Source organism: Pimephales promelas, chromosome 19 (assembly GCF_988280905.1).
Source record: "Pimephales promelas chromosome 19, fPimPro1.hap1.1, whole genome shotgun sequence".
Taxonomy (NCBI): domain Eukaryota; kingdom Metazoa; phylum Chordata; class Actinopteri; order Cypriniformes; family Leuciscidae; genus Pimephales; species Pimephales promelas.
In genome coordinates, this window is record NC_142787.1 from 31,633,199 (window position 1) to 31,658,711 (window position 25,513).

The 25,513-nt window shown below is 33.4% G+C and overlaps 1 protein-coding gene across 1 annotated transcript in view; it reads left to right on the forward strand.

Annotated features, from left to right (window-relative positions):
• The window catches only part of grk6 (G protein-coupled receptor kinase 6), a 46,932-nt gene extending 21,631 nt beyond the window's left edge, over window positions 1–25,301 (forward strand). Inside the window, exons 3-16 of the mRNA XM_039676330.2 lie at window positions 1,612–1,724; window positions 6,177–6,254; window positions 6,442–6,542; window positions 7,509–7,601; window positions 8,072–8,135; window positions 10,845–10,985; window positions 12,860–13,050; window positions 13,132–13,169; window positions 14,517–14,606; window positions 14,692–14,900; window positions 17,244–17,381; window positions 17,771–17,908; window positions 19,539–19,673; window positions 21,894–25,301. Of these exons, the coding sequence (XP_039532264.1) occupies window positions 1,612–1,724; window positions 6,177–6,254; window positions 6,442–6,542; window positions 7,509–7,601; window positions 8,072–8,135; window positions 10,845–10,985; window positions 12,860–13,050; window positions 13,132–13,169; window positions 14,517–14,606; window positions 14,692–14,900; window positions 17,244–17,381; window positions 17,771–17,908; window positions 19,539–19,673; window positions 21,894–21,944 (1,580 nt within the window). The 3' untranslated portion in view covers window positions 21,945–25,301. The remainder of the gene's footprint in view (window positions 1–1,611; window positions 1,725–6,176; window positions 6,255–6,441; window positions 6,543–7,508; window positions 7,602–8,071; window positions 8,136–10,844; window positions 10,986–12,859; window positions 13,051–13,131; window positions 13,170–14,516; window positions 14,607–14,691; window positions 14,901–17,243; window positions 17,382–17,770; window positions 17,909–19,538; window positions 19,674–21,893) is intronic.
• Window positions 25,302–25,513: the final 212 nt, after the last annotated feature.

The window sequence follows — 25,513 nt, forward strand, 5'->3', positions numbered from 1 at the left end:
TGAAAGAGCACCATGTCAATTTGGGCAATCAATCGGCCCACATTAGCCTGTTTTGAGTTTATTGGCTGGTAATTGTGAATTTCTGTTTGTTTGGTTTCATTTCAGAAATAAAAAGAGCACTTATTCCAGCACCCCACAAACAAACTACATGAATTAAATTATCTACATCATATACATTATGTATATAATATGACCCATGGCCACCCTGATCTCTAGACAGTTCTATGGTGGTCCATAAAATAAATATTAATTTTAAATGAAAACATGAAATGAAAGGGAATTATTAACAGGTTTTTTTTTTTTTGTTATAATAAAAAATAAAATAAATGTTACATTAAATAAAATTAAATTTTAAATATAAATTCAAATGTAATATAATTTACAATAAAATGTTAAACTAAATAAAAATAAAAATATTACATTTTATTGATGAAAAAAATGTATTCAATTAAAATATATTTTTTAAAATTCATATTAAATTACACTCAGGACTGCAGACTAACATTTGAGAGCATTAGCACCGGTGCCGCTAAGATCCAAAGATGGGGGCACTAGCACTAGCATTTTTAATCATAAAGGTAATTAATCATGATTTAACTATTGTTTTACATTAATAAGTGCAGTAACTAATAATATTACGTCTATTTCTCGGAAATGCACATTTGCCAGTAAAGCACTGAACAATAAGCTATAACATGTAAAAAAAAACAACACATTTTTATACAGAAAACTTTGTTAAATTTATATTTTATCACATTAAAAATAACATTTAATGTTACATTTTTAAATAATTTCCATGAAACTGTGTTGACTGTCTTTGTTCTGAAAAGTTATATACTATAAAAATAAAGTTAAAAAAAGAAACATTTGAAGTACTTGAATTTCACTCTTAATAGGTTGTACAAACCCTGATTATTGCCACAATGCCATGATTACAGTTAGCGTAACTACATTAAATCCATGGCGAGTTGGTGATTTGTGGACTGAAACGTCTTTCATAACTCGATGTTTCTCCTGGTTTCCAGATCAACTCTGATATGGTTAATAACAGAGAAGTCTGTTCCTCATTAGATCTTGCAGTAATGTTATTAATACTGCTGTAAATCCAAACACTTTCTCACTTGATCACCCAGCGCTGTGTAGTAACGGTGTCATGTGATCCGGATCGGTCCACGAGCTTATTAAATAATAAAGTATGCAAATAATAAAACTGGTACAGGCACTTAAAGTCTCAATGATTACTCAATTACTCGATTTTCAGAGTGAAACCTGTGTGTCATGCTCTTCTAGATATCGACCGATAGTCTGGATGCAAGTACTGTGCATTTTCTCGGAATTTACCAATCCTGGTGTGCGCCTTTGATATTTTGAAGATGTTGTCGATGATATTATCCATTTTGTTGTGGTCAACTAATGGTTTCGTCTCTTCAGTTTCCTTTCCAAAGTGAAAAGAAGAGAGGAAAGTGCTATTGATTTTTATTGTATTCATTGATTGTCCCAAATGATATTTACTCGTTTTCTCTCTCTCTCTCTCTCTCTGTGTGGTGTGTGCTTAACCCCACCTTTTCAAAGCCCTTAGTCACTGTGTTTCGTGTTGGTCTCTATTCACAGAGAAAGACTACAACAGCCTTTGCGAGAGGCAACCAATCGGCTGCTTTCTCTTCCGTCAGTTCTGTGACACCAGGCCGGAGTTGAGGCGCTGTGTCAAGTTTTTGGACGCTGTGGTGAGAAGCAGAGCGCTAATTATTCTTCACTTCAAAGACAAAATGTGTTTGTTTCCCTTTCATCTGCAAACCAACCTAACTTACGTACAGTGAAATGTACAGCAACTCCAGGAATAACGTTTGTCCCGATCGTTCCCCTAATATACTGAGGTCAGTGTGGTGTTTAGTAGGGCTGGGTATCGATTCACATTTCAATTTCGATTCGATTTCGATTCGCAAGCTCTCAGTTCGATTCGATTTCGATTCTCGATTCGATTTTCGATTCTCGATTCCTGATTTGATTCTCGATTCAACTATAATGAAGATGTAATAAAAATCCTATATTTATAATTTATAAAAAAGAACAGTGGACATAAGTTTACTAGTGGTTAATTAATACAAGAAAATTAAGAGCCATAAACCTATATATAAAACACTTTTTATTTTAGGTACACTAAATGCATACAAAGATTTTGATGCAATATGCAAAAAAGAGTCGCACAGAACAGTCGCACAGCTTGATCAAACAGTATCATGTTATTTTATGTTTAAGATAGATAAATATATAAATATTTAGACATTTTTTACATTGATCTTACCTAAATGTTAATGTATTTTTTTTGTTAAGAGTTTATGTATGGATGCTTGATTTCAATCTTTGAATTAAATTGAAAAAAGTAGCACAAATAAATTAAGAGACATTTTGGGGTAGTTTTTTGGGTCAGAAATACTACAGAAACTGAATAAAGTAATCCAATGTAAAATAACACTGGATAGTCTTTTTAGTCCAGACTGAATTAAATACAAAGGCTATTAATTCTGATTACTTACAATTAATACTATATTCTGTTGTTATGACAACAGAATTAATGACTGACACAAATGGCTGCGTTCACTTTAAGAACTAGTGCGCGAATCCATTACTGTTTCTTTCTGTCACACGCGTTTAATGCTAATTTAAGACATTACCGACTGTCTTTACGAGGTTACTCACCAAGACCAGAGTTTTGACATAATGTCGCGTGTTTTAACTGTTAAAGCGATATAATCCAGGGATAAAACTTTTGTTTCTGGCGAGCTGTTTGTGAGGCGGATTTAGGCTGTAACGTTACTGTGCACGCAATGAAAGAAATCTCTGAGAGTGCGCGAGCACGGATTGGTTTAACATTGCTTGAGCAAATGAATGATAAATGTTAGTTACGTTCATAGGTTACGATGCAATGCTGGCCCGATTGTGCAAGTGAATATTCCGCCATGTCCCGACTCCTAAACGCGTGTGTGTATCGACAGCTGCAGCGCTTAGCGCTTGCCTAGTGCAGAGAGACGAGAAGATGCAGCACCAAGTCCACACCCCAACAATACATTAACGACACACATAATCATAATCGAAGATAAAAACATTTATAAATATTAGCACTTTTGCACTAAAAATAGACCTGCCCGAAAGTTCACAAAATATTTTTAAACTTCAGATTTGATAGTTAAAATTTAGTATGTTAACGAATTCCAATAATTCGTGAATACGGCGCACGTTCACGCATAGCATAATTTCTAGCCATGAATTACAACTACATTATTATTTTTATTTTTTGTACTGTAATGTTGTGGGATATTCGGACTCCCTTCCCAGGTTTGGCTCCAGTATATTGCAACAAAATGCAAAAAGAGACTAATTGGCCATATTCATAAAAAAAATTATTCAAGTTTGTTGACAAATACTACTTGTGCTAGAATAATAAAAAGGACTTTTTTTCAGTAATTTTTTATTTAACGCCTTCGCGTTGAGAATGGGGGTTAAAATGCACTAGTCAAACTTAAATGGTTTTACTTCAAGAATTCTTTGTAATATATATATCCAAGTTTGGTCTTGTATTAAAGGAAACACTCGGTAGATTATAAAACACTTAAAAATTAAAGTATGAAAAAGTTATGGAAGTTTAAATTTACATTAAATCAAATATACTGTACTATATATTTATTTTATTTTGCTTTTTAAATAATTTTTTACTCTAAAATTACTATAAAATCAAAGCCATAAATCTAACCAAGTTATGTTCCAAATTTGAAGTTGATATCACAAAAATTGAAGTTCCCATGAGATTTTGTTTAGGCGCAGTACCAAAAATAGCCACCGGGTGCCATTGAATTCCATTGAATTTAGTTGTATACATTCTGCCTTAAGATTTAAGATCCGTTTTTATAAAGCTGGGCTTGGAGATATAATTACATTGCAACAGAGTACCAGACCTTCCCCATAGCATTTAAAACTACTGATTTGAGATCAGTTCTGCAATCCAAAATCCTGCGTTATTGGGGAAATCTTCTCTTCATAAATATTTTGCTGTGACATGCCGTTTCAGATATGGAATGCAGACTATTACTAAGCTTCAACATAAACATCAGAACATACATGTGCACACCCGCATGAAAAACTTGCTAGTGTTTGCTCCACAAAGACCTTGATACTGCATGTTCAGTAGAGAAACTGTTATTTTGTAAATAAACAGACCAGTAAATCTAAAACCAGATTGTACACATTTCTGAAGTAAATCTGAATTCTCTGCCAGCGGTCCAAATCAAAAAATGGCCCCCTTCTTCAATATTTACATGATTCTCAGAGACTGAGGCCTCAGGAAGTTGCATGTAGGAAATGATCAAGACAAGTAAATGATTGGGATGCATTTTAGTAAAGTGGAAAGGCCTTGTAAAAATGTCCCCTCATATGCAGAAGATTACGCTGCAATTTAATCTTTGATATGGTACTGTATTTGTCATGATGATTTGGGATAAAATCCTCAGAAATAACTATTTTACAGCTTTTCTTAGGTTTACAAATTTAAAATGTACAATATTGGCTCTTTTTGTTTTGTTTTTATTGTTGTTAGTTTGTTTTGTGTTGTGTTTTTTTCTGGGGTTTTATTTAGTTTGTTGCTTTGTTTGGGTTTTTGTGTTGTTTTTTGTCGAGTTTTGGGTTTGTTTTTTGTTTTTTATAGATTTTTTTTTTGGGGGGGGGGGTGTTGTGTTGTTTTGTCTTTGGTTTTATTGTGTTTTTTGTTTTGTTTGGGCTTTTGTTTTGTCTTGGGTTTTATTTAGTTTGTTGCTTTGTTTTGGATTGTGTGTTGTTTTTTGTCGAGCTTTGGGTTTGTTTTTGTTTTTTATTTTAGTTTTTTTGGGGGGGGTTATTGTGTTTTTGGTTTTGTTTGGGATTTTGATTAGGGTTTTATTTAGTTTGTTGCTTTGTTTTGGATTGTGTGTTGTTTTTTGTCGAGTTTTGGGTTTGTTTTGTTTTTTATTGTTGTTTTTTTGGAGGGGGGGTTATTGTGCTTTTTGCTTTATTTGGGATTTTGTTTTGGGTTTTATTTAGTTTGTTGCTTTGGATTTTGTGTTGTTTTTTGTCGAGTTTTGGGTTTGTTTGTTTTTTTATTGTTGTTGTTTTTTTTGGGGGGGGGTTGTACTTTTTTTGTCTTGGGTTTTATTTAGTTTGTTGCTTTGTTTTGGATTGTGTTGTTTTTTGTCGAGCTTTGGGTTTGTTTTTGTTTTTTATTTTTGTTTTTTTGGGGGGGGGTTATTGTGTTTTTGGTTTTGTTTGGGATTTTGATTAGGGTTTTATTTAGTTTGTTGCTTTGTTTTGGATTTTGTGTTGTTTTTTTGTCGAGTTTTGTTTTAGGTTTGTTTTTATTTTTTATTGTTTTTTTGGGGGGGGGGTATTGTGCTGTTTGTTTTGTTTGGGATTTTGTTTTGGGTTTTATTTAGTTTGTTGCTTTGTTTTGGATTTTGTGTTTTTTTTTGTCGAGTTTTGTTTTGGGTTTGTTTTTGTTTTTTTATTGTTGTTTTTTGGGGGGGGGTTGTTTTGTCTTTGGTTTTATTGTGTTTTTTTGTTTTGTTTGGGCTTTTGTTTTGTCTTGGGTTTTATTTAGTTTGTTGCTTTGTTTTAGATTGTGTTGTTTTTTGTCAAGCTTTGGGTTTGTTTTTGTTTTTTATTTTTGTTTTTTTTGGGGGGGGGTTATTGTGCTTTTGGTTTTGTTTGGGATTTTGTTTAGGGTTTTATTTAGTTTGTTGCTTTCTTTTGGATTTTGTGTTGTTTTTTTGTCGAGTTTTGTTTTAGGTTTGTTTTTGTTTTTTATTTTTTTTATTTTTTTTTTTGGGGGGGGGGTGTTTTGTGTTTTTGTCTTGGGTTTTATTGTGTTTTTTGTTTTGTTTGGGCTTTTGTTTTATCTTGGGTTTTATTTAGTTTGTTGCTTTGTTTTAGATTTAGTTTTCTTTGTTGTCTTGGGTTTTGTTTATTGCTTTCTTTTGTGTTTTCAAATCCATGCTTCTGTAAATTACAAAGTAAAACCGAACTGAAATTGAACCTGTATTGAGTAATGATAATGCAAAATCATACGTGTATAAATAATAAATATAGATATTAAAAAATATGACATGTGACATGCCAGTTACTTGTTATATGTTAATGTTTCTCCATAATTTCAGGTGGAGTATGAAGTAGCACCAGATGAGAAGAGGAAGGAATGTGGACAGGAACTTCTAGACACGTACCTCAACCCAAAGGTATGGAGAACAGTAGCACAGGGAACACCTCCAAATATATTCATTTAATGTATGGCGTTTATCACGATTTCAAAGTGTGTGTTTTGTCTTTTAGTTGATTTTAATGACAAGTGAATTTACCCTTTGTTTATTGTATAATTCATGCATCTAAAAGGACAGTTTCACGCACTGATTGTTCCATTTGCAGTCAGAGGACTACATCCCTGAGGTAACAGAGGAGATGGTGACTAAGTGTGCAGAACGCTTGCAACAGGAGGCATGTAAAGAGCTCTTCATGGAGTGTACCAAGTGAGGAAACACTTATTATCCCATTAGGCAGCACTGGTTGATGCAACTACACTGACACTGTCTGACAAACACAAGGCGTCTGAGCAACACATTTCTGAGTTCATATTAAAGGGATAGTTCACTTTGAAATTAATTTTTGGTATGTTTTATCTTCCCTCAAGGGCATCCAAGATGTAGGTGTCTTTGTTTCTACAGTAGTTTCAATTTTGATATTTTTAGGTCAAAGCGTTCTTGTCTGTCAGTCATATAATAGAGGTCTATGGTCACCACCTCAAAGAGCAGCACAGAGAAGTCCAAATTAAACATGATTTAATGACTCGTAAATTTAAGTACACATTGATGGCCTAAGACACGAAACGAGTGGTTTGTGTGAGAAAACGAACAGTATTTATATCGTTTTTACCTCTTGTAATTACTATAATTGTAATTCCAAGTGATCTGAGGGCGCAGGCGCTTCGGTCTGGATTTTGTGTTGCCGCTCAAGGCCATCAATGTGTACTTACATTTACGAGTCATTAAATCATGTTTAATTTGGACTTCTCAGTGCATGCTCTTTGAGGTGGTGACCATAGACCTCCATTATATGACTGACAGACAAAATATCAAAATTGAAACTACTGTGGAAACAAAGACACCTACATCTCGGATGCCCTTGAGGAATTTAAAACATACCAAAAATTAATTTCAAACTGAACTATCCCTTTAATTTCAGACCCTGATTATTGATGTTGAAGTTTTCCTACCTATTTGGTAAAAGTGAAGACGAGCCTTTTTTTCTCTGTATTCTCTAGTCAGGTAGCACTGATTTATAATGAAAACGTCTTTCTGCTGCAAAATGGACTTTCATTTATCGAAAGTCCGTTTTGCCAGCGGGAATGCACCCCTGTAATGAAATCAGGATGCGCGAGCGAGAGCGTTTCTTCACTGTGCCGTCGAGTAACTCTTTCTCTCAATGTTCTCTTGTAGACTGATCCATGACTACCTGAGCGTGGCCCCCTTCGCAGACTACCTCGATAGTATGTACTACAGTCGCTTCTTACAGTGGAAATGGCTGGAGAGGTATAAACAGCACCTCGGCACGTTTCGAACTTTTGTTTATAATGTTAAAATGTGAGAAATTATATATAGCTAAGAAGTTTTTCTTCAGCGCCAAGTAGAGTCTAATTATTCCTTTGAGTGCCATGATTTATTTATGAAGCTAAGCTTATAGAAGCCAGATGTGAACTCTGAACTTGCTATTTATTTACTTTTAGTCATAAAAATGTCCTCTGACTGAAAGTCTAAGGCAGGCCTGGACTGTTCCCATCAAGACATTTTACAGAGAAGAATATGATATGCCAGAACACTGTCATGTGCCTGGTACACTCTATTAGATTAATGCCGTGCGTTTTAACACTGTCTCTAGAGATATAAGTTTTGTTGTAAAGGCAACAGGACTGTAAAAGTATGTTATGATTAAATAAAACTGGGTCACGTTCGTTCTTCTGAAACGTAACTGTTGTTTATTATTCTCTTCCTCTCCTTGACAGACAGCCAATCACAAAAAACACATTCCGTCAGTATAGGGTTTTGGGAAAGGGAGGCTTTGGTGAGGTGAGTCTGAAATTTTGCTGTTTATTGCAGAAATATATATCAGGGTGTTATTAATTATTATCTGGAATGCCACTAAATCAAACGCTATCGGTCCATTCCAAGGTTCATAACGCTAATATCCTATTTTTGTTACACGATCAGACATAAATCCTTCAGATGATCATACACACTGCCAGTTAATGTTGGCAGATATAGAGAAAGCAAGTCTCTAATTCTGATGTCAGATATCTAATCACATTGAGTGTTTGTATTGCCCTCCGCTGCCCTGAGGAAGCTTCTTTTGGATAAATCCCTACGAGGAACGTCTAAAAAAGCTTCTTTTTTTAATTGTAACATTAGTTTTGTTTATTGAAATATTTTTCAACATGTTAGTAAATGTTGTATTGACTACTATTTTTTTTAATATGGTACTTTTTTAATACTTATTATAGTACTTTATATTGAGAACTGCTACAAAAACTTGAAGAAAATTAAGATTTTAAAGGGAAAAATCTGCTTAAATTACCTTGTTAAAGCCCTACATATGAAATAATACTCATTTATTTTTAATTGAACCTTTGGACTATATATAAAACAAGTTTAAATATGTCATTTTTGTTAGTATTATATTTGATACCTTATAGGCTTTTATGGCTCATATAGTATGATTTTATATAGTATAGTAGAGAATATAATCTATAGTATAATATTTGACAGAATTTAAAAAAAGCTATTTTTTGCATTCTAACATTAGTTTTATTTATTGAAATATTTTTCAACATGGTAGTAAATGTTGTATTGACTTTTTATACTTATTATAGTACTTTATATTGAGAATTGCTACAAAAACTTTAAGAAAGATTTTAAGGTAAAAATCTGCTTAAATAACCTTGTTAAAGCCTTACATATGAAATAACTCATTTCTTTTTAATTGAACAGTTTATTGAACCTTTAGACAAAATATATGCAGTATATATTAAAAAAACAAGTTTAAATATGTAATTTTGTTAGTATCATATTTGATACCATAGGCTTTTATGGCTCATATAGTATGATATTATATAGTATAATAGAGAATATAATCTATAGTAGATTATAGTACAGAAGTAATATTTGGCGAAATAAAAAAAGCTATTTTTTGCATTGTAACATTAGTTTTATTTATTGAAATATTTTTAACATGGTAGTAAATGTTGTATTGACTTATGCTTTTTTAATATGGAACTTTTTTATACTTATTATAGTACTTTATACTGAGAACTGCTACAAAAACTTTAAGAAAATTAAGATTTTAAGAGAAAAATCAGCTTAAATTACCTTGTTAAAGCCAAGTTAAAGCCTTGTTAAACCTTGTTAAATTACCTTGTTAAAGCCATGCATATGAAATAATACTCATTTCTTTTTAATTGAACAGTTTATTGAACCTTTAGAGTATATATATATATATATATATATAAAACAAGTTTAAATATGTAATTTTTGTTAGTATCATATTTGATACCTTATAGGCTTTTATGGCTCATAAAGTATGATATTATATAGCATAGTAGAGAATATAATCTTTAGTAGATTATAGATCAGAAGTAATATTTGACAGAATTAAAAAAAAGCTATTTTTTGCATTCTAACATTAGTTTTATTTATTGAAATATTTTTCAACATGGTAGTAAATGTTGTATTGACTTTTTATACTTATTATAGTACTTTATATTGAGAATTGCTACAAAAACTTTAAGAAAGATTTTAAGGGAAAAGTCTGCTTAAATTACCTTGTTAAAGCCTTACATGTGAAATAATAGTCATTTATTTGAAATTTATATTAAACAGTTTATTGAACCTTTAGACAAAATATATACAGTATATATAAAAAACAAGTTTAAAAATGTAATTTTTGTTAGTATCATATTTGATACCATAGGCTTTTATGGCTCATATAGTATGATATTATATAGTATAGTAGAGAATATAATCTATAGTAGATTATAGTACAGAATTTGGAGCTCATACTTGGTCCAAACTGAGCAAAAATACACAATTTCCAGCAATTGCTGATATTTATATGCGCTAAAAGTAGGTCTTTATAACAATATAGCAGACTGCTTAAATATCACTTGTCACTTAAGATCTTTTTTTTTAAAGATGATATTTAAATGCTTATATCATGATCAAAGCTCTGTAGTTTTAATTGTTCCTCAGAAGCCTGATGCATCATATTTTAACATGATTTTTCTAAAAAAAAAATAAATAAAAAAAAAAATAAAATAAATAAATAAAAAAAAGTTGCTTCATTCTAATAAGTGTTAATCTTGAAATATTACTAACGATGGAAAAGTACTTTGTAAAAATTTCTCAGCAAAAACACACGTGTACCACGACCTGAAGGGGGCGTTTTTAGAATTATACTAAAACCTTGCTAAAAATCTATATATATTTTTTTTTTCAGCAAAGTTTTGATCATTTAGAGGCCTTATAAATTTGCATATTAAACAGAATACGGTACATTTATTTGAGATTCACCCTCTTAATGCAAACCATAACACAAACCAAAGATCACTTTAATGTAACGTCTACTCCTCTATCCCTCAAATAGCAGGAAATATCTCTCTGGTTAGAACAAAGTGGCTTATTGTGTTGCTCTTAAACCTCATCATTAACGTAATGCACATAAAAGAGAAAGTTGCTAATAAATGGGCCTCTCACTTCTCCCGCTGTGGGTTTTTCGCCCCCAAGGTCTGTGCATGCCAGGTGCGGGCCACAGGGAAGATGTACGCCTGCAAAAAGCTGGAGAAGAAACGCATCAAAAAGAGGAAAGGAGAGTCCATGGCACTGAACGAGAAGCAGATTCTGGAGAAAGTCAACAGTCGGTTTGTTGTAAGCATCTGTTGTGCTTGTTTAACCCTCTGGGGTTGTTCGGCCCAAATGGACCCGAAGAATTTAAATACATTTTTTTTCAAATCACAGCGTCCTCGGAATGGTCCGAAATTTGGTGACTTTGTTGGTATTTGGTATTTGAACACCCAAAAAAATTGGGGACAGGATGCGAGTAGTCTAAGTGGTTGTAAAAAAAAAAAATAGTCACACTTGGGGTGTTCGGGTCCAAATGGACCCGCATGGAAAATGAATGGGAAATTGGCAAAAATACTGCGTTTTTTTGTGCGTACAATCTACAAATCAGCCACGATCTTGAAAAAAGCACACAACAGTGAAGGGGTGAATCTATAAAACATCAAGAGTGCAAAACACACACACAAACACACACACACAAACACACCTTTATACACAAACACACCAAAAAATTCAGATTGCATTTTTAAAATGCTCAGTTTGTCCACCAGATGGCATCCATCTCATTTCAAAAATTGCTTTTATGAGGCCTAGGCTTGACTCTAAAATGAAATACAGCTTTAAAAAAAAAAAAAGAAAGAAAAATAATATTTTTTCTATTATGTTCAATGGGGGGAAATTTTGTCATAATTATTGCATTAATACTAATTATAAATGTTTTTTTTTATTTTTGAAATTTTCTCAAAACACCAAAAAAAGAAAAGAAAAAAAAATATTATAAAAAACGAGTAAAAAAAAAACAAAAAAAAAAAATCATGATTTTTTTTTTTTTAAATATGAATTCCGCCCTTTGGGTCCACTTGGACCTGAACACCCCGAGTGTGACTCTGAAACGAACAACCCCAGAGGGTTAAATGTGTCACCTCCTCGTTTTCCACACACAAAAACACAACAACATGAAGTTGCTGTAGTTCCAATTTCTGTTTTTGGGCCGATTAGCTCACAGACGTCCTGCTTTCGGGAGTTATTGAGATCCGATGTCGAAAAATTATAGTTACACTGTTGTCTCTATTTAAAGGAGTAGTTCACTTTAAGAAAAAAACTTTTGCTGATAATTTACTCACTGTCATCCAAGATGTCCATGTCTTTCTTTCTTCAGACGAAAAGAAATTAAGGTTTTTGATGAAAACATTTCAGGATTTTCTCCATATAATGGACTTCAATGGGGTCCAAAAGACAGTTTCAGTGCAAACTGTTCAAAGGGCTTTAAATGATTCCAGACGATGAATAAGGGTCTTATAGGACCTTTCAAGTCATGACTCGAAAAAAGATTTGTTCATTTTGATAACAGGAGAGTCACGAACGCGCATCACAGAACAGAGCAAGGCGAGCATTTGTGCTTATAAAACTTAAACTTTGTTATTTAATTATTAAATGAGCGCTCGTTTCGCTTGATAAGACCCTTATTCATCGTCTGGTGTCGTTTAAAGCCCTTTGAACAGTTTGCACTGAAACTGTCTTTTGGACCCCATTGAAGTCCATTATATGGAGAAAATCCTGGAATGTTTTCATCAAAAACCCTTTAATTTCTTTTCATCTTTTCAAGACATGGACATCTTGGATGACACGGGGGTGAGTAAATTATCAGCAAAAGTTTTTTTTTTTAAAAAGTGAACTACACCTTTAATGTTTACATTCAGAATCCTTCATTTTATTAAACAACAGAAACCGGATAAAAATGTTTTTTTGATGCGGATTCTCAGCGTCTGATGGTAACCCCTAGTTTAATGAAATGGTTTGTGTATCTAAAGGCCTGACCTCGGCAAGCTATTTTGAGCTGTTTTGTTTGGCTATTATTCGTAATTTCTTCCTACATTTTTAGTTACTTTCCCACGCAGGCTGTATCAAACATGGGAATTGTGTTTTGTTAATGAAATGTACCGTTCTGTTTTCCCATGGAGGTGAGTCTGGCGTACGCGTACGAGACGAAAGACGCCCTGTGTTTGGTGCTCACGCTGATGAACGGAGGAGACCTGAAGTTTCACATCTACCACATGGGAGACGCAGGTTTCGATGAGAAGAGGGCCGTGTTTTACGCTGCCGAGATCTGCTGCGGGTTAGAGGACCTCCATCGGGAGAGGATCGTGTACAGGTGAAAAGATTCAGACTGAATTTTGGTTTGCAAAAAATCTATATTTTAATTAACATGCTTTCTTTGTTCATCTTCTATCAGGGATTTGAAGCCAGAAAATATACTATTGGACGATCATGGTAAGTCGGCTACTGATGTTTTCTTTGTGATTGCTCAGCAAATTCAACGCTTGGTGTTATGGGAATTAGTGCCCATGACAAATGTGGAACATCACAGTCTGAACTGCAGTACTTATGTTTGCCACAAGAGGGAGTACAGTGTGTGATATTGTTTTCCTGGCTTAAAATTTAACATCCATGTTTATAACATACTGTCAGCCGTATATTTTCTTTTTTTATCAAATGAATTCACATGACATGCTGCAGGGGTCCCAAATAGGGATTGGCAATGATTAATCGCGATTAATCGCATCTAAAATAAAAGTTTGTGTTTACATAATATATGTGTGTGTAGCGTGTATAATTATTTTGTATATATAAATACCCATACATGCATGTATATATTTAAGAAATATTTGCATGTATATACATTTATACATAATTAATATTATATAAATATTTGATATATTAATAACACATTTTTCTCAAGAAATATTTGCATGTATATACTTTATATATATTTATACATAATTAATATTATATATAAATATTTGATATATTAATAACACATTTTTCTTAAATAAATACGTGCATGTGTGGGTATTTATATATACAAATTAATTATACACACTACACAGACATATATTATGTAAACACAAACTTTTATTTTGGATGCGATTAATCACGATTAATCGTTGCCCATCCCTAATCCCAAACTTATGGAAAAACTGTAAATATCAGTGAATCTAAAAAAAAAATTCTCATGGAAATATATACATTTATTATATTATATACATTTTGATTAATAGAGATTAATTGCATCTAGCATAAAAGATTTGTTTACATAATATACAGTATGTGTGTATATGTTATTATTATGTATGTATATATATATATAAATATGTGTGTGAGTGTTTGTGTATATATACAGAAACATATGTATGTGTCTGTGTGAATATACACACACACATACATGCTTATATAATCTATATAAATATAATAATATATATATATATACACACACACACACACACGTAAAAAAAAATGATAAATGCGATTAATCGATTCAACAGCTCAATGATACAAAATGACCACCCGCCTAATATGCAATGCACACACACTCGAGGCATCCATGGAAAAGTCAATGAAGTTAATGTGAGAACCCTTACTTTAATTGAAATCAAATGAAGAGAATTAAAGTATTAAATAGTAGCCAACTAGTTGAGTTGTAATGAGTTATTAGTATTGAAAAACAATATATTGTAAAAGCTTTTGAAGATATCTTGTGGCACAAACCACTGACAGACATCGTTTTGCTTATGAAAGCACTAATACAAGTTATAACAGAGCTGTGATGTTTCTTCTCAGGTCATATCCGTATATCAGACCTGGGCCTGGCTGTGCATGTACCCGATGGTCAGACAATCAAAGGCCGGGTGGGAACTGTGGGATACATGGGTATGTCTTTGCCTTATTAACCTCTAAACAATATCAGAAGCAACCCATGTGACCTGCATATATGTGTGTGTGTGTGTCCCATCAGCCCCTGAGGTGGTGAAGAACGAGCGATACACATTCAGCCCAGACTGGTGGGCTCTCGGCTGTCTCCTGTACGAGATGATCGAGGGTCAGTCGCCCTTTCAGCAGCGCAAGAAGAAAATCAAGCGAGAGGAAGTGGAGCGGCTAGTCAAAGAGGTGGAGGAGGAATATTCCAGCAAGTTCTCAGAGGACGCCAAATCACTCTGTAAAAAGGTTCGTATATCCAACTACATATTAACTATCCAATCCAGGGATGCCTTGATAACACTCTTTACAGAAGGAGGCCTATATCGATACTAGGGCTGGGTAATAAATATCGATTTCTCGATATTAATCGATTCTCATTTTTACGAACCGATATCGATTCTTAAATCTCAAGAATCGATTAGTCATCCTGTTTCATTTGAATGAATGGGACATTGTATCGCGGCTGCGCGCATCCAAAAAAAAAAATCGCAATAATCTTTGTCCTTTGTTACTATTGATATGAAACAAAGTCAATTTTCAAATTATGTCCATTTTCTTTAGAAATTCAAAAACATAAATAGCGTTTTGTCGCTGTGGCGTGAGATCTCTCTGGAGAAGCAGCAGCGCTGATCTCTCTTCCGGCTTAATAATACCAGTCACAGCGCCAAATAAACATGAGCGAGCATCTGAAAGTGTGTTAAAGATACAGTACAACTTATCCAAATCCGTATCATGTCACATTGATTCGCTCAATCAGCGTTTCAACCGTGGAAAGACATCAGTTAAACAGCTTGTAATCAATGTATCGTCATATTTACCTCAGAAAACCCACATAAACTCGTTAGTCAGCTAGAAAAATAACTCTAGAGAGGAGCATTTTGCTAAATATATACACTATATTACATATGCATTATAATCTTAAAGTTCTTCAATATTTAATGCATATTTGAATAAATGGCAAGTTTTTTATGACATCCACCATTTAAATGTTTATATTTCATATAATCTTTCTCTTATAAAAATAAATAAAAGTGTAATTTAAGTGATTCATTCATTATTACCTTCATATTTGAATAAATTTGGCAAGTTTTTATGACAGCCACCATTTAAATGTTTATATTTCAAATAATCTTCTTATTATAAAAATAAATTAAAAGTGTAATTAAAAGTGTAATTTAAGTGATTCATTCATTATTACCTTTCTATTAGGCTAATGAAGCCTAGTAGGCTACAACTAGTCTCCCATAGTTTACATCATTAGTTAAGAGATTTAATTCCCTTGAGAAAAATTGCCATTTATTGTAACTGATATCCAAAATAATCGATATTGAATCGTAATCGAATCGAATGCTTGTGAATCGAAATCGAATCGAATTGTGAAATTTGTCTCAATACCCAGCCCTAATCGATACTGTCAATTTTGGCACTCACTGATACCAATGCATGTATTTTCATTGCATTGTAATTTTTTTAAACATTGGGAAACCAAAAGAATATGAATCATTATGTTCAGTATCTGTACTTCCCTAATCCAGTCCAATTATTAATTATAATTAATGTTATAGAAATTTAGTAATCCGAATAAAAGTTGCTTCCTTAAATATTTAAGTTAATTGTACTTAAAATCTTAAGTAATTTCACCTGGCTTTAAAAATGTCTTTAAAATGTCTTTAAAAAGTAAAGCTTATTTTTAACTTATAACTTAAAATTCTGTCGTCATTTACTCACCCTCATGTCGTTTCTTTCTTCTGCAGAATGTTGGTAATGTCAGTAAATTGACTTGCATTGTACATTTTGTCCATACAGTGGACGTTAATTGGGAAGCGAAACTGTTTGGTTGGTTTTATAACAACATGAGGGTGAATCGTATCCCTTTAAGGACAGATTACATATAGCAGGGTTTCCACGAAGTCATAAAACGTCTTAAATTTAATAATAAGAATTTTAGGCCATAAAAAGTCAGGAGTTAGGAGCAAAAATCTGCCTTTAAACTTGAAAGAAATAATTATAATAATTATAGATATTGACTGATATATTATCGTGATAAATGAAACTTATAAAAAAGTCATGTCAAAGTTCAAAGGTATTTTTCGTAATTCGTGTATCTCATATATTTATTTAAATCATAATGGTCATAAAAAGTCAGGAGTTAGGAGCAAAAAAACTGCCTTTAAACTTGAAAGAAATAATTATAATAATTATAGATATTGACTGATATATTATCGTGATCAATGAAACTTATTAAAAAGTCATTTCAAAGTTCAAAGGTATTTTTCGTAATTCGTGTAGGTCATATTTATTTAAATCATAATGGTCATAAAAAGGTCTTTAAAAGTCTTAAATTTGACTGACTAAACTCTGCAGAAACCCTGATATAGTTGATACTTGATGTTGTTGTAAGAAGCTTAAATGTATATTTTTTTTTTATATTTAATTGTATATTAATTATTTTATTTAATTTGCTATATATTATATAGTCAAGTCAAGTCACATTTATTTATATAGCGCTTTTCACAATACAGATTGTATCAAAGCAGCTTCACACTGATAAATATTTATATACATAAATATTTTCTTTTTTTGTTTTAGCTGCTACTCAAAGACCCTTGTGAGAGGCTTGGCTGTCAGGGGGGCGGAGCCTCAGAGGTCAAGGCCTACCGTATTTTCCATTCCATCAATTTCAAGCGGCTTGCGGCCGGCATGCTCGAAGCTCCCTTTATTCCGGATGTAAGTATTTTCTGAGACTGACACTTTTTTTAAAAACTGTTATTGGCAATATCAGTCATAACAACTATCGTTTAAATGAATAGTTCAGCCAAAACCCAATTGAGAGTTTCACCCAAAGTTCATCCATGTCAATTTCTTTTTGGCTTGGAACTCAAAAGGAGACATTTTGACTCATGTACCAGTCTGTGAATGGAGCTTTCTAGCTTCAAAAAGCACACAAAAGAACCATGAAAGTATCATAAAATATATCCATATTGCTTTGTTTTATTTTTATTATTCATACATCTGCTTTGAGGAAAGAAAAGAACACAATTTTTGTGTTTTGCGAATGATTTGTTGATAAAATCAGACAATGAGACGACGTAGCGTGATGTGTTTGTGTGTTTCAGCCTCAGGCCATCTACTGTAAGGACGTGTTGGACATCGAGCAGTTCTCCACAGTGAAGGGAGTGGAGCTGGAACCCAAAGACGACTCCTTTTACTGCAAAGTATCCACTGGAAGTATTCCCATCCCCTGGCAAAACGAGGTCAGGTCACTACCCAGAATAACCTCGATAAATATTTTACTCCGAACCCTGATCGCTGCTTTATGACCAGCATGCAATAAAAAGGAAATTAACGTTGACTTTGATAGTATGCACAAACAGACTGCAATCAACACAAATCGGGGATATTTTCTCTTTAGAATAAACAAGTGATGTCAAATTGTTTTTCAAAATTATATCAAATTGACTTCCTATTAAATTTTTTAATGGTTTTATATTTTTTTATGTAGAATCAACTTTTAAGACAAGTTTGAAGTATTTATAAATTAACTATAGAAACATAATATATTTGTTTACATAATATATTTGTGTGTGCTGTATATAATTATTTTGTATATATAAATACACACACATGCATGTATATATTTAAGAAAAAGTGTTATTCATATAAAAAATATTTATATTTATATAATATAGATTATGTATTTATAAATATATACAGAATTTAAGCGCAAATAATTATTAAATATATACATGCATGCATAGGTATTTATATATACAAAATAATTATATACAGCACACACAAATATATTATGTAAACACAGACATTTATTTTGGATGCGATTAATCGCAATTAACTTTTGCACAGCCCTACTTTTTTTATGAATAAAGGTATCTGTCATTTTTATTTTAGTATTTCTTATTTATAGTTTAGTTGTTTTTTTACAAATATTTCTAAATAGTTTTGGTAACAATAAGGTTCTGTTTGTTGGCATTCCTTAACTACATGATCTTAAAGGACTAGTTCAAAATATTCAAAATATCTTCTTTTGTGTTCAACAGAAGAAAGAAATTCATACAGGTTAAGAACAACTAAGGGTTTTGGAGTTTTCATTTTTAACTATTGCTTAAACGCCATGTTGTAAAGCCTGTAAATACGTCATTTCAATATGTAAAAATCGTTCACGTCCTCATAGAGTTCCTAATTTGACGACTTGTAAGCTGGGAATTTTCAGAGAGATCCTACTTGTGCCACCTGACCGCTGCAAATTCATTCTTTCTTTTTTATTTATTCACTTCAAACATGTATAGGAAACAAAAAAAGAAAAAAAATTAATGACAAAAACCTAATAACAACAAATACTCCTCAAAACAGAAAGCAAAAAACAACGTAAAGTGGGAAATCAAAAACAATATTAATTGTTTAAGTTGTAATACGATTCATTTAGGCTTTGATATGCAGTTAACATGAACTAACTATGATAAATACTTCCAAAGCATTTGTTAATTATTTAGTTTATTTTCAGCATTTACTAATACATTATTCAAATCAAAAGTTATGTCTGTTTATATTATTTAGTGATAGCTAACTAAAAATCAACTAGCATGTATTGCTCAGTTGATGCACTAATGTTGAAGACTAATGGGATCTTATAGTAAAGATTTACCACATATTTTAGTTTGTCAATTTTCATTTTTCATAAGATAATACATTTTATCTTAGTATTATTTATATAATATCATAGGGTTTTGTTTATTATTAACAGTTTGAATTAGGTTTCATCTTTATATTTTATGTTTTTATTTTATTTATATTCCCAAATATTCCTAAATTTTAATTTAAAAAATATGTCTTAAATCCTGTGTGTTGTCATTTGATTGATCCATTCAGATGATCGAGACGGAGTGCTTTAAAGAACTCAACATCTTGAACTTGGATGGCACTGTGCCCCCTGACCTGGACTGGAGAGGTCAACCCTCGCCCCCACCCAAACAGGGCTTACTGCAGAGACTCTTCGGCCGCCAGGTGACATCATCACCTTCTCTATCATCTAAACACACATTATTGTTTGTTCCATTAGTGAAGGCCAAAGTGCTTTCCGTGTCCTGTGTTATGTTTGATCGGGGTTACATAATCAGATATCAGTGTGCAGGTTTCCCTCTCACTGCTGTATACTGTAATTAGTTAAGTATGAAATGATTCATGTAATATAGACGGATTAGATTTGGCTCTCGTCACTCTTTAATGGATACGCAAACTAAATGTAAAGCCATGTTAACATATTCAGCACAACAAAACAAAATTACAGACGCAGCGATCGCAACGTTCTTGGCCGATCCCGCTTTCCGCTTTATTTTTTGTAAGTGTAACCTGCCCATACTGGTTTTTTTCTTTTTCCTTCCAACATGTACTTTTCATTTATCATAAAAATCCACGAGTATAAAAGAAGAGCAAATGGACAAATTGCAAACAAAAGCACAAATATTTGCAATAGAATAAAGAGAGATATGAAATAAACACTGCTTTAAAGGGTACATATCATGCTTTTAAATCATTCATTTTAAATCATACCATTGTGGTCTATATAAAGCATAACTGCAATGCTTGGGTCTGAATTCCTCATTATTATAGTATAGCTCCACAAGCCCCTTCTCTGATGTGCGTCTGTGAGCGACCCGTTTCAAAGCGGCCCCTTTAAATAAACAGGAGATGCGTCACACCCCGCCCGCTCTCCAGGTCGATGAGTTCACGGTCGGTTCAACTCCCCACGTTCGGCCATTATTGTAGTTTGATTAGAGATATACGATTATATACGATACCTTCAAAGAACATTTTTATTCACACGTTAATAAAATGTCAACAAGAGAAGACTTGTCCATCAAGCCTTAGATATTCGAGCCAGAGCGAGCGAGTCGATAAAGACGACGACGAACCTGCACAACAACCTCTTCTTCATATGGATGTATTGGTATGCGAGTTAACTGTTTTGTGTTATTAGTGAAAGTCGACTATTTCTCTTGTTAAAACAAGCACACTGACAAGATAAATGACTACGGTCTAATCTTACCACAAAAAATCTGTATTGATAATATGATGCATTTAGAAAAGCAGCTAAATGAGCATTGATGAAACTCAAGAACAATAATACTGCAGACGTGTAACGTTACTTCAAAACAAAAACAAAGAAAGACAAAGGTACTGCTAAACCACGACCACCATGTGTTTTAAGAAAGTAAAGTACTTTATTTTTATTAACGATATTTACAGCTTATCGAAATGCTCTGTTCGTCGTCTCCAAAGATAGAAGGAATTGACCTCTCATTCAGACGAAGTCGATCGGCAAACCCTTCTGTATAACGTTACTGGCGGAGGCTGTTGAAGTGGGAATCCTTGAAGTGATTCAGGTCACTAACAACCGAACATTTTGACTTGCCCTCTCGTAACGTCTGCATCATTGAGCTCGGAATACAAAATCGGAGCGAGAAATAATAACGGCGGATTGCTCGAAGTGTTGGGCCGGTAGTCGATGTCCTTATTCATCAGTTCCGCTGCAAATACGGTGACGCACTTGCTCAAAAAACGTCATAGAGAACAGAAAAATCTGAACAGGTTGAAAAATATGACCAAAACAGAATATAAAGATATAAACGAAGCACCTGAAGAGAATAATTTCATCTTTTCTGTACTTATAAACACTCCAAATATACAACAAAATGCATTTAAGGGCTAAAAAAGTGGATTTTGCATGATATGTCCCCTTTAAGGTTTCCAGGTGGGTCTAACAGTACAGTAGGTTACTATTTCGTTAAGAAATACTACAGAAATGAAAGTAATCAAATGTAAAATAACTCTGGATCGTCTTCAGTGTAAAAAGAGGCGGCTTTATTTGCGCGCCGCTCATTTAGATCAGTGGTGCACGCGCGCTTTTGGTGCGAAACCTGTGCAAATGAGTCAAATGATGTGCAATACAAGCACTATGTGCGTTAGAGGAGGCGGGTGTGTGTCAATTCGGAGAAAAGAGAGTGTGAACACGCAACTGACGTTATTGTTGGTCAATCTTGGTTGAAACATTGCAAAATGGGTGGAAATTTCTTTCAAATCCATTATTTACTATTAGTTAATGGTAGACTGAGGCGGGTAACATTGAGGATGAAGTGTTTTCATTGTTGATAGCATTTGATTGGACAAGATTTGTATATCTGATTAGGTTTTTAATCCCAGTGTATGTGTGTGCTGCCCCCGCAGGACTGCTGTGGAAACTGCAGCGACAGTGAGGAGGAGCCTACGCGGCTGTGAAGGCGTGGCCTGCCTAGGGCTCCTCCCCTACACCACTGAGGCTCTCATTTGTTTACAGTTTTTGCACATTTGTATTTTTAAGATAGCTCTATATAAACATTGGAATGTATATTTTCACTATATAGCCATGCAGTGTATCTTATTTAAAGTCATTGAATTGAAAAGGACAGAAAAAGGGTCCCAATTATTGTCCTTGATCACGTGTGAAGTATGGAAAGGACCGATCGTTCAACACTGCTCGAGTCTTGTACATTTGGTTGGTATGTCGTCTCGCAGCCTCTTTGCGCTTTTCTTTTCTGTTTATTGAGTTCACACATGTACAGTATGCACTCTGACTATTTGTTTTAGACGCGGGGAGCAAAGGAAATTTGCTTTTGCAGATATTTTTATATTTATATTTTGAATTTTATTTTCTTATGGTAATCTCGACAATCAAACGGCACCATTTGTATAAAACCGTGATAAATGTGCATTAATGGATTTTAAAAAAAAAAGCAAAAACAGGAAAGGACTTTAAAGCAGAGGGAAATTTTAAGATCATTAATTCGCTACCAGTTACTTAGCTAGAGATACCTAGTAAACCAAATAGGCGTGCATATATACGTACAATAACATGTTGTAAATACACGACACTCATCTGTAATGTCTTCAGCGCGTCTTCCTGCTGATAATTAGGAAGAACATCCTGATTATAGTCCATAATGAGGCATTATTTTCCATTTCGCATTGCAATTTGTCAAATTCCAGCTCTGAAGACCGAACGACTTTAATACTCAAACCGACTCTCAGTTCGTCATACTAATAGAACATGTTATTTAATGTTTTTATAAGTAGATTTGCGCAATTGTATACAATTTGAATTGCTGCTTTTTTACATGTAGGTCATTTGCCAAAAAGAAATCCCCTGCGATCTCAATAAGCTCTGTGTGTTTTCAGTTGCTCGGAAATATGATGTCTTGGGAACTTTTGTTGTAAATTGAATCTCTTGATGCACTTAAGACCAAACAACTTCAAGTGTTTGTCCTCCATCTTCATTGAAGGTGCCTTTTTGAAGTTTTAAGGTACTCTTGTCATTAGGGCTGATTATTCACATGTCTCCATTATAATATTATCGAGTTGGCTTAGCATTTTGTTGCGCACACTTTCTCTTTTCTTCGCTGTTGTTTTACATCGAATATATTACCGTGCCCTGTGGATGTTCAAACTTTTTCTAAACTTGTGAAATCTTATTTTGGAGTCTCGCAAAAGGCTTTGGGACTTTATATTGAAGCCTAGCGGTCTGTAAAACATAAGATATTTTGGAGCAAGTCTTCAAAACACACATGGCGGATCTCATTTCTCATCCTCCTGCAGTTTACTTTAATTCTCTTGGATAAACTCAAATACATTCCAGTCTCTACTGTACTGTACAGTTGTAAAAATTGATTCAGTTTGTTTTGTTGTTGTTTATTTAGCAATAATGGATTTGATGAGTATAACTATTATGTAAATGTGTATAAAATGACATTTCAAATCTAGAGCGAGACAAAACTTAGTTTGACTCAATGTTTTCCTGAGCCAGGCTTTTAACACTGTGAAGTGATCATTTCTGTCACAGTTGGAATTATTTTGTTGTTGTTTTTTTGCGAATTTATAACTATGTATGTATGTGTGCTTTAACCTGCACTGCATGTCCCATAATCCTTCTCAGAACCACTATTGGATGCCATTTTTTGCCCTAAATGAGTGAAATGTTACATTTTAGGCAAGATTTCAGTGTTTTTCTTTTCCAAGAGGAGCCTTACTGATTATAATATTGTCCATTATTAGTAATTCCAATCCTTTCAATATCATACATTTCATGTTTTTACCTCAAGGCAGAGTGAATCTCAATTTCATACACAACAAGACTGAGAAAAGACACTGTCAAAGTGGAAACGGCACACACGTCAGTGTTATTAATCAATGCATTTTAGTTGTAAACAATAAACACAGACCCCATTATATGAACTCTGTCATATTAGTGTTTTTGAAGAGTATAAGATTATTGTATGCCTCAAAGTGCACGGTGCCATTTTAAGCATTGTTTTAATTAGCAAACAACATGCAGCCATTGACGGCTATAGAGTCAAATTAGTCACTGTATAATGTGCTCATTTGCTCTCATTATTGAAATTGTGTCTAGTTTTGCTGATAGTGACTTAAAGCAGATTTTAACATATCTGTATTATTTTAAAGCGGCACCATTTCTTTAATTTTGTCTAATATGTATGTAGAAGTCCATTGCCCTTTCATTTAAAGGGATAGTTCACTCAGAAATTAAACAAATTGATTACTCACCCTCATGTCGTTCCAAACCCGTAAGACTGAAATGCACAATTGAAGATATTTTAAATGAAATCTGAGAGATTTCCGTCCCAAGCAACTACACTTTGACCCTCCAAAAAGTTCGTAGAGATTGTAAATCTACCAAAGAGACACGATCACGTTATATAATGAACAGATTTAATGTAGGCTTATGTTCACATATAAACATCGAAGCTCAGGCGTACTTGCTTGATGCGCAAGATCAAACCTGATTGGTTCTTGAGGAAGCTCAAACGTGCCTCACAACAAGAATGAACCTGATTGGTTCTTGCACATCAAACGAACATGCTTGAGCTTCTGAAATAGCCTAAATTTTATCTGTTTAGCATATAAAGTGATCGTGCCTCTTCATAAAATTGGAACAAATCATTCAATACATATGAATTAGTTTTACAATCTCTTCATTAACTTTTTGAAATAGTTGGACTGTTAAAGAAGGGACAGAAATTTCTCGGATTTCATTAAATGAAGAACGAAAGCCTTACAGGCTTGGAAAGACAGAATTAAATTTTTGGGTGAATTATCCCTTTAAGGCCGGAAGAATGTGTTTGGTTGTCTTGTACCCGTTTATCCCTGTTCTTTACGCCTTATTGTTATGTGATACAAAAAAAAGGTTCCTGGATTGCACATTGAAAACTCAATAGTTAATTCTCACTCAGGTTACTGCCATTGTTATGTATGTTTTTATTTGCTTAATATATATATATATATATATACAGCCTTACTGATATAATAATGTCAAGTTACTGGTTTATAGCTGTCCAGAAAAGACATGCCATTGGGAATGTTTATAGAGTTTTCTGTAAAGTTGATGACGACAGTGAAGGAATCTGTTGTTTCTTGTCGAAGCACTGATGCTCATTCTCGGTTTAGTTTCAGCGGTGTGTCTCCGCCTGTATATTACGCACGGCCTCTCGTGCAGGTCTTCTGTGTAACAAACCCAATTTTGTTTCCTGTTTTCCTTTTTATCTGCATTAGTATTCAACTTCAATAAATTTTTATTTGGTTAAATGTTGTGTAGCTCTTAAACTCACTTATATTTGAATGCAAAAATCTATCAAAATTGACAATTCTTATTTTTTAATGGAGTATTGCAGTGTTTGTTATTTGTGCACATCATTATTTTTAAATTCATGTGCCCTCGTTATCTTTAATCAGAATAACTATTTTGCCACGGCATCTCTTCGCTGATGATTTGTTTGGCACGAGGGCGGGACAACCTG